This window comes from Phoenix dactylifera, chromosome 18, assembly GCF_051530095.1.
Source record: "Phoenix dactylifera cultivar Ajwa chromosome 18, Ajwa_hap1_PhDact_Kaust_v1.1, whole genome shotgun sequence".
NCBI lineage: Eukaryota > Viridiplantae > Streptophyta > Magnoliopsida > Arecales > Arecaceae > Phoenix > Phoenix dactylifera.
The window spans coordinates 5845493-5854899 of record NC_143207.1 but is presented as its reverse complement, the minus strand read 5'-3'; the positions used below and the strand labels follow the sequence as shown (position 1 = coordinate 5854899).

The 9407-nt window shown below is 44.5% G+C and overlaps 1 protein-coding gene across 3 annotated transcripts; it reads left to right on the top strand.

Annotated features, from left to right (window-relative positions):
- The first annotated feature begins 5681 nt into the window (after window positions 1–5681).
- Window positions 5682–9207, top strand: LOC120108266 (protein WRKY1-like). 3 transcript variants are annotated; one of them, XM_039121853.2, is made up of 4 exons: window positions 5682–5821; window positions 6307–7210; window positions 7301–7426; window positions 8642–9207. In XM_039121853.2, exons 2-4 carry the CDS (start codon window positions 6420–6422, stop codon window positions 8784–8786), a joined length of 1062 nt encoding a protein of 353 aa, XP_038977781.2. In that variant the 5' UTR covers window positions 5682–5821; window positions 6307–6419; the 3' UTR covers window positions 8787–9207. The 3 variants fall into 3 exon arrangements, with proteins under 3 accessions (XP_038977781.2, XP_088570347.1, XP_088570346.1); XM_088714221.2 differs by having other exon boundaries at window positions 5716–5821; window positions 6316–7210; window positions 8642–8930; XM_088714220.1 differs by having other exon boundaries at window positions 5727–5969.
- Window positions 9208–9407: the final 200 nt, after the last annotated feature.

The window sequence follows — 9407 nt, the reverse complement described above, 5'->3', positions numbered from 1 at the left end:
AAAAAACTAAAGAACCGTAATGCTCTGTTTTCAAATTTGAAAACAGAGCACTACTCTCCGACCCCTTCTTCTCCCCAACCTCTGTTTCTTGGCCCCAATCCCGCACCAAGCCGAGCTCAACTTCCTTCCTCCCTTTCTACCTCGCCTCCTCCCCTTCTTATAGGTGCCTGCCTCGCTGGGGCGGAGGAGCTGGATGCGGTGAAGCACGGTAATCGCGGATGGGCGCCCCATGCGGAAGAGAATCTGGGCAGATCTATGCTGGCGACGCGGTTGGGACGCGGCATATCCAGGGAAGACACTGGGATTGGGTGATGCGGAGGATGAATGGATCATCCGCGATGCTGGGAGGCTAAAATGGAGGGGTTGCGTGTCATCCAGGATGCTGGGGTTTCCTTCACGGACGTGGGATCGTTGCTCTTCCCTTCTTTGGGTGCCGGATTGGAAGCGGGATCGACGGGGAGGAGCCGATCGTGGAAGGGATCCGGTGCGGATCGGCTGGAACACGGGATGCTTGCTGGCACGGTAGCTAGCACGGAAGAGGGGGCTGGGATTTCGAATCCGGCTCGGACACGATGCTGGGAGCTGAAGCGGAAGGTGGGGACGCGGGCTTCCTTCTTCGGGTGCTGCTGGGAGCTGAAGCGGAAGGTGGAGCCATTCATGGAAGAGCTGGGATTTGGGGGAGGTGGATCCGTTGATTTCTTTCTTTGGATCGATGGAAGGATGGGAGCGTGGAGATGGGCTGACGGCTGGCAGCGACCGTGAGATCACGGGATCGTTGCTCTTCCCTTTGACGCGGAAGAGACGGATGCAAACTTCCTTCTTCGAGCTATCTTGGGATCATGGCTTGAGATGCTTGGATCACGGAGATGTAGGAACAGGAGGTGTGGGATGCGGCTGGAACGGGCGGCTTGATGCTAGATTTTCTTCTTTGGCCAGAATCATTGACTGATATGCTGATGCGTGCGATTGGCAGCTGGAATCACAGTTGGGCTGAGACAATGGTGGGATGGCAGTCGGCAGTGACTCGACTCCATCAGGGTGATGGCCGTGGGAATTAAGAGAAGTCAGATGCAGCTGGGACTCGGTTGAATCTGGACATGGAACTTAGGATGCTTGCACAAATAAAACATTAATTAGTTAATTTTATTTTTAATGATTAGCTAAAATACTAATTAAAATGGTCTGACGATTGCACTTTTGTGTTCTTATCAAAGATGAAATAGGAGGATAGATTTCTACTCTTGCTTTGCTCGCTGCCAGGTTCTTATGATCCTTTGGTTACTACTTTGCTGTATGGAAAGGAGACGCTGAATTATAAAGACATAATTTCTATGTTAAGGTCCAATGAGCAAGGAGAAAGATTGACAAAGGATGGAGTTCCTCAGGAAGGCCTTACTGTTGGAGAGAGGCATAGGAGAGGGAAGGAACGGAGCAAGCAAAGGGGACAATCAAAGTCCAAGAAAGACAAGAAAGAGTTCAGATGCTACAAGTGCAATGAAGCAGGACACTTGAAGCAGAATTGTCCGCTTTGGAAGAAGCTTCAGGGAGAGAAGAATGACAAGGATTCAGTCAGTGTCGTGGCTGATCTCAAGGTGGAGGGTGACCTTTTGGTAGTTTCGGATGATCACAGGAACAACACGGATATCTGGACAATGGATTCAGCCTGCTCTCATCACTACATACCAAATCGGTCTTGGTTTGCTACATACACCAAAATCGATGAGGGGAGTGTGACATTAGGAGATGATCATCCTTGCAAGGTGGCCGGCATTGGGACCATCAAGGTGAGGATGTTTGATGGGATGGTGCGGACTTTTACCAATGTAAAGCACGTCCTGGATCTGAAAAAGAATCTAGTGTCACTTGGCTACTTGGAGAAGAATGGTTATAGCTTTAGTTGCCGTTCCAGGAGTGGTATTTTGAATATATCCACAGGAGACATAGTTGTGATGAAGGGAAGAAGGTTGGAGAATAATTTGTACAAGATGAAAGGGTCCATAATGTGTGGGGGATCCGAAACAGCAGCAATGGCACAGGGCCAGCAGGAAGCATATCGTTTGTGGCATTACCGCTTGGGCCACATGGGAGATCGTGGTATGAAGATGCTGAGCAAAGATGGACTGATATCAGATCTGGATGGAGGAGTTCCAGAGGTGTGTGAGCCTTGCCAGCTAGGAAAGCAACACAGGATGAAGTTTTCTACTAGTACTACACGTAGCGGTGGTCCCCTGGAGCTAGTGCACACGGATGTTTGGGGACTGACCCCGATCACATCCAGGAATGGGGCCAGATATTTTCTAATCCTTATTGATGACTTTTCAAGAAGAGTTTGGGTGTACTTCTTGAGGAAAAAGTCAGAGGTCTTCTCTAAGTTCAAAGCCTGGAGGGCAGAGGTAGAGAAAGAGAAGGAATGCTACGTGAAGTGTGTGCACTCCGACAATGGTGGCGAATTCACAAGTAAGGAGTTTCTGAAATTTTGCAAAGATTGTGGGATCAAGAGGCAATTTTCAGTAAGGAAGACTCCTCAACAGAATGGGGTGGCCGAAAGGATGAACAGGACTCTCATTGAGAAAGCTAGATGTATGAGATTGTAGGCAGGGCTTTCCAAGGTGTTTTGGGTGGATACAGTAGACACGGCCTGCTACTTAGTGAATCGATCTCCTCATACAAAGCTAGATGGGAGGATTCCAGAGGAGCTATGGTCTGAAAAGAAGGTGGAGGTTGGCCATCTTAGAGTATTTGGATGCACGGCATTTGTGCACATTGATCCCAGTGAGCGGAGCAAGTTGGATGCCAAGTCACAAAAGATGGTATTCATAGGATATCCGCGTGGAGTCAAGGGTTATCGGCTGTGGGATCCCTTGGAGAAGAAGACTACTATCAGTAGGGATGTGGTCTTTGATGAGAATTCAGTCCTAAATATGCAAAGGGTGAAAGAAGAGCAGGGGGAGAACCAACCGGACAGGGTTGGACAGCTAACTTCTTATTCAGTTTTACCTTTTGCAGGTGCACCAGAAGGACATGAAATTCAGGTGGAGCACCAGTCAGAGGTGCCTCCATCCACATGTGGAGAGGAGCGAGATGCTAACTCGGAGATGAGATGTGCAAAGAGAGGAACAAGATCCCAGCATAAGCATCGGAGTTGCACTGCATAAGCCTAAGTAGATTGTGAGGCAGCCGGAGAGGTATGGTTTTGGCGAAACCATGTCTTATGCATTGGTTGCTGTGAATGGAGACTCGGAGACCTATGAGGAGGCATTGGCACGCTAGGATAGCGATAGGTGGGTCCAAGCTATGGTAGAGGAGATGCAGTTTCTCCAGAAAAATCAGACTTGGCGGTTGGTGCAATTGCCAAGTGGAAAGAAGCCCATTGGATGCAAATGGGTGTTCCAATGCAAGGAAGGACTTTCAGATAGAGAAGGCATTAGATACAAAGCCAGGTTAGTAGCTAAAGGATACTCCCAGAAGGAGGGCATTGATTATAATGAAGTATTCTCCCTAGTTGTTCGACATACTTCTATTTGGATGCTGTTGAGCATTGTTGCCATCCAGGATTTGGAGTTGGAGCAAATGGATGTTAAAACAGCCTTTCTCCATGGGAATTTGGAGGAGAAGATTTATATGGAGCAGCCAAAGGGGTTTGGTGAGCCAGGTTAGAAGGAAAGGTCTATTTGCTGTAGAGATCACTCTATGGGTTGAAGCAATCATCAAGGCAATGGTACTTGCGGTTCGACACATATGTGAGGAGCATTGGCATAACCAGATGTGAGTATGACCCTTGTGTCTATGTGAAGACTCTTGAGGATGAGTCTAGATTATATCTACTCTTGTATGTAGATGACATGCTGATTGCTTGCAAGAGTAGAGGAATTGTGGAAGACTTAAAGGTAGCCTTATCTCGAAAATTTGAGATGAAGGATTTGGGTCCAGCTACGAAGATTCTAGGCATGGAGATTCTCAGGGATAGAACCAAGAAGGTGCTGCATTATCTCAGAGAGGTTACATCAGAAAGGTCTTGCGGAGATATGGTATGGATGGAGCGAAATCGGCGGCATTACCAATAGCTGGTCATGTCAGTCTTTCGAAGACAATGTCACCACAAACTGAGGTGGAGGCTGAGGATATGAAGAGAATTTCATATGCTTCAGGAGTTGGGAGTTTGATGTATGCCATGGTCTATTGTAGACCAGATCTTGCACATGCAGTTAGCCAAGTCAGCAAGTTCATGGCTAACCCTGGCAAGGAGCATTGGAGAGCACTGAAAAGTGTTTTCAGATACTTGGTGGGCATAGTTGGAGTTGGCATTTGTTATGGACTGGAAGGTAGCAAGGAGAAGAATTCCAACATGACCAAGGAGAACCAGAGCCGGATGATTGGTTTTGTGGATGCTGATTACGGAGGAGACATGGACACATGGTGTTCTACCACAGGTTATGTGTTTTGCTTGAACGGAGGTCCAGTGTCATGGAGATCAAGCTTGCAACCAATTACGACATTGTCTACAATGGAAGCGGAGTATATTGGCATCACAGAAGCTGCCAAGGAAGCTCTATGGTTGAAATGATTGGCATTGAAAATAGGATTTGCACAGGGGGCTGTCAGGGTGCATTGCGATAGCCAGAGTGCATTGTGTTTGGTTCAAAACTCGGTCTATCATGCAAGGACCAAACACATTGACATCAGGTACCACAGGATTAGGAAGTTGGTGGAAGAATGTGAAGTGGAGCTTGCCAAAGTTCATACGAAGGAGAACCTGGCAGATGCACTGACCAAGTCTCTTCCAAGGGATGGCTTCCTCAGGTGTTCGGCGCTGATGGGATTGATGGACCAGGAGAAGCTTGCGGAGGCTTTGAAGTGCCAAGGTGGAGATTGTAGGCTCAAGTGTGGCACATCCAAAGGAAAACAACAAGTTTCTGGGCTGTGAACAGTATTGGAGTCGACTCCTGGAGACTTGGAGTCGACTCCGGCATGCTGTGAAGACTTGGCACAATGCAGGGCTCGACCCCAGGACTTCGGGGTCGACTCCTTAAGAGCAACAAGAAAAAGTCCAAGAGCTGTTTTCCAGGACAGCTTCAGGGGTTGACCCCAAGACAACAGGGGTCGACCCCAGGACAGCAGGAGTCAACCCGAGCACTGTTTTCACGGAATTTTCAGGCATGAAGCGGGCCAAGTTAAGGTTTTTCAAGTCTCAAAGAGTCTAAATCATTCTTGGGCTAGGTTTAGGCTCAAAGGGGGAGAGCATGTAAGTCATGGACTTGGGTTGAATGCTTTCTAATGTGGCTTAGGGGGAGATTGAGTTGGGTGTATGATTAGACTAAAATTGAGAGCCTATATAAAGGCTTGATGTAATCAGTTTTAGGATTATCACTTGGATTATTGCTTGAGCAATAAAGAAGCCGCCAGAAAAGTTTCTCCCACGTTCTCTCTTCTCTTCCTCTTCTTCTCGACGAAAATCCTAGTTTGTGATTGTGATTCTTTATCTGTTCTTCCTTCTTTCTCCATGGGGCCTGATGCCTTAAGGGATGCCCTAGGTTAATGGATATGAGAGATCCACATGCTTCCGCACAACGCCAACAACATTAGCCTAATACACGCTCTAAGTGTCTATCTGGAATTTATTGTTCAAGTCCCTCGGCTTCCTTTTATTTTATTTTTCTCCCGTGTTTGGATGTATTCTATTTAACTGTGTTGAGAGTATAGAAAGAGAGAAGATTCCTTTCTCCGGTGGGACTTCGCGTTCACACCCTGCTGATCCTACGGCAGCAGAGGGGGGGCGAACCGTTGCCCGAAATCTAGGGTTTCCTCCGTGCCTCAATCCGAGGTTAGCGTTCTCTGAGCTCATGCCTGAGTTGGGATTTGGAGGTTGATGTCGGTGTTGAAATCTTCAATCCGTCTTGTGGTCTTGTTTCTTTGATTGGAGTTTCATGCACTCGATTCAAAATTATTCTAACATTGAGCTGATGCAAAGCGTAAAGATCTCTTCTTGGTTCCCCTGTTTTCTTCTTTCGTATTGATCTTTTTGAATCTGTTTCTATCTTCCTTCTGAGCACGTTTTTATTTTTTATTTTTGGTGCCTTTCGCTTTTCGCATTAAAAGGTTTCTGGGGCTCTTAGATTTCTAGTATTCCAATTTTGTTATGTTTGAAGCTATTTGGAATCAAGTGTCTATTATTTTTTTCTTTATTCTGTTCAATTTGCAAGCGAGTAATCCAATCCTATCGTTCACTTTTATATGTTTGAACTTAGAAGAACACGGAGAGCTCATCTAAATCTTATCTTGATTTGCTTTGTTTTCCATTTTCTTAAGCCTCCGCAGTGAGTTACTGACACCTAAGAGATGGCCCGGGATTTGGGTGTTATCTGAAGTGCCTAGTGCTGAGCTTTTGGGAGTTTTGGGGCTTCTTTAACAGTTCTTTTGACATGGAGGAGGTGGAACTAGCAAATAGGGCGGCTGTGGGAAGCTGCCACCGAGTCCTCAATCTTCTATCTCGGTCCCAAGATCAGCTCCTTCTATATATGAATCTAGTGGGAGAGACTGAAGTGGCTGTTTCTAGATTTAGGAAAGTAGTTTCCAAGCTTGGCCATGAAGTGGGTCATGGAAGGGTCAGGAGGTTGAACAAAGCTCTTTCCCCTTTCAATCATAAGATCTTTTTAGATAACCCAATAGCATCTAGGCCAGTTCCCTCTCCAGTGCCTCTCCATCTCCTCCCAAGAGATCCTATAGAATTCCCAGGAAGAGAATTAGGTTCTACTGCCAAAATCCCTCAACCAATCCCACAAAGGATGTTCCTTGAGAATCCTGTACTGGATGTGGATGCTGCTTCTAGAAGCACTCTCCAACTTGGCCCACAGGCTTCACCCACCCACCTCCATTTCCTCCAACAGCAGCAGAACAACCAAAAGTTTCAGCTTCAGCAGCAGTTGAAATTCCAGAGTGAGATGTATAGGAGGAGCAATAGCGGAATAAATCTCAAGTTTGATAACTCTAGTTGCTCAGCGACCGGATCATCCTCGAGGTCTTTCTTGTCATCCCTGAGTGTGGATGGAAGCATGGCGAGCTTGGATGGGAGGCCCTTCCACCTAACGAGTGGGCCAGAATCATCCAATCCGACAAACTTGAACCAGTCTCCAAGGAGGAGGTGCTCTGGCAGAGGGGAGGATGGGAGTGGCAGATGTGCTACTGCAGGAAGATGTCATTGCTCGAAGAAGAGGTTTGGCTTTTTAACTCAAGTTCACTTTTTATTGGCTTTGTACATTGGTTCTGGTTTTGGATAATACTTATTGTCGAGTCCTCTTTGTAGGAAGCTAAGAGTGAAGAGATCTATTAAGGTGCCTGCCATCAGCAACAAGATCGCTGATATCCCTGCTGACGAATACTCATGGAGGAAGTATGGGCAGAAGCCAATCAAGGGTTCTCCTCATCCTAGGTGAATAGGGCAGTCATGATGCTTTTCTGTTTTCCATTGCATAAATTTGTAGAAGTTTTTGCACCTTCAATGGTAAATTTGACATTGTAATTGTGGTACTAGGGCGGAAAATGGATCGGATCAGATATCAGTATATCCACATGTATCCCTCATTTTTTATGAAGATAGATACATCTATGGATATTAATCAGATATTAAGATTCATATCCATATTCATTAGAAAGATGTATACATATAAATTGATATTGACAGTGCAGATAAAAATACAGACATAAATCGGTGAAACTTTATAACCACTTAATCAAAGAGACCACTATATGGAAGGTAAACTAAGTTAAAAACATGTTAATGTTCATCAAGGTTATATAAGATTAAATAGGATTGCAAATAGATCTGGATATTTCAATATGGATCAGATAGTTGTCTATTTATATATTCATTTTTCTTTTATGGATATGGATATGGCAACAACTATGGACATTAGTCGGATACCTAAATTCATACTTGTATCTGGATAGTTTCAGATAAGGAAATGGATTCAGGTGGGTATTTTCTAGTCCACTTTCTGCATTGTGGAATTCGTTGCTCGGTCTTCAAGGTTTACTCATTGTCCTCGCTGTCATATTCATGATATCTAGATTCAGTAAAGATCATTAAATATTGTATCATCTAATCGTTGATATGCAATGAATGAGTTGAGGATTTGTCCATTCTAGTGCATAGAACGTAATGAAAGAGTAGGTTTAGGTATTTCAAGGAATATTACTTGAAAGTAGGTTTAGCCTATTTACTTCTCCAGAATATTTTCAATTGACAAACAGCAGGATTGCTTTAGCTGTTTAGATCCATGATGGGTAACTCCTGGACATCTTGTCTCCCTCAATGTAAAGGTTTGTTATTGGAGAGGTTAGCGCAGACATCACAATCAAATCCCTGAGATATAATTTGTCATGACAAAATAAGGAAATAAACAAGTAATTACCTCATCCATTTTCTTTTTCTTGTTTCCAAATGGCAAAGGCAAATTTAGAAGGCTAGCCATGGATTCCGTGTTTTGAGATCTATAGTTATAGTCACTTCTCTGTATTGAAAGTAGAGTCTGATTTATAAGTAAATATTGCTTTCTATATGCTGATGTTTGACCTAGTTATTAATTTGTTATTGATCCTCAAACACTGTCTAACTTAGAAAAATTACCCATTTGAATTCACGCAGGGGATACTATAAATGTAGCAGCATGAGAGGCTGCCCTGCTAGAAAGCATGTTGAAAGATGTGTGGATGATCCCTCAATGCTCATTGTTACTTATGAAGGTGAGCACAACCATAGCAGGTTATTGACCCAATTAGCGCACACATAAAGGCTGGACTGAGCTTCTTCACTTAGCTCCTTCACCAAGTGGTTCAAGTGCTCTCTCATTCCGTCCTTTTTGGGAGCACTTAAGCTTCTCCTGTAAATATAGCTGTTGTGATCAAGAAATTCAGGTCTTAGAGAGGTAGGTTCCATGGGATGGTTTCTGGGTCTTTCGTGGTTTTGAGGGGCCCCTGAGCTGCATAGAAATGCTACCAAGAAATGGTTGAACTGTAAGCACAATTATTGACATTAAAAAATTCTGGTGAGTCTTAATTCTCTTAGATTTTAGACTTAGTTCATAATTCTTGATATGCTAACTTTGAAGAGTTGAAGGTTGTATGATCAACAATACAATGCAATGTTTGAAAACAACCAAATGAGTATGTGTATTCTTGAATTCAAAGAGTAGAAACTTTTGTTGTTCAAAACCTTTTTCTGTTATACTTGGAATATATTTATTTCATCTGTGTAAGTTCTATCGGTTCTAGTTTATCCTTGATCTCCTGGTGGCGAGCCGAGCTTTGATATCTTGGGTGATGGTTGATGCGTACCCTATAGTTAATTGTGCCGTTTGCATTATTGCAACATTGGTTGTGCACAGCTTCCAAGAAGCTTCCCTCTGATCAAA

Excerpts from the sequence above, each read along its gene's own strand:
- LOC120108266 (XM_039121853.2), top strand. The coding sequence starts at position 6,420 with ATGGAGGAGGTGGAACTAGCAAATAGGGCGGCTGTGGGAAGCTGCCAC. Across the intron at positions 7,211-7,300 it reads TGTCATTGCTCGAAGAAGAG|GAAGCTAAGAGTGAAGAGAT; the intron begins GTTTGGCTTTTT and ends TCCTCTTTGTAG. Across the intron at positions 7,427-8,641 it reads AAGGGTTCTCCTCATCCTAG|GGGATACTATAAATGTAGCA; the intron begins GTGAATAGGGCA and ends GAATTCACGCAG.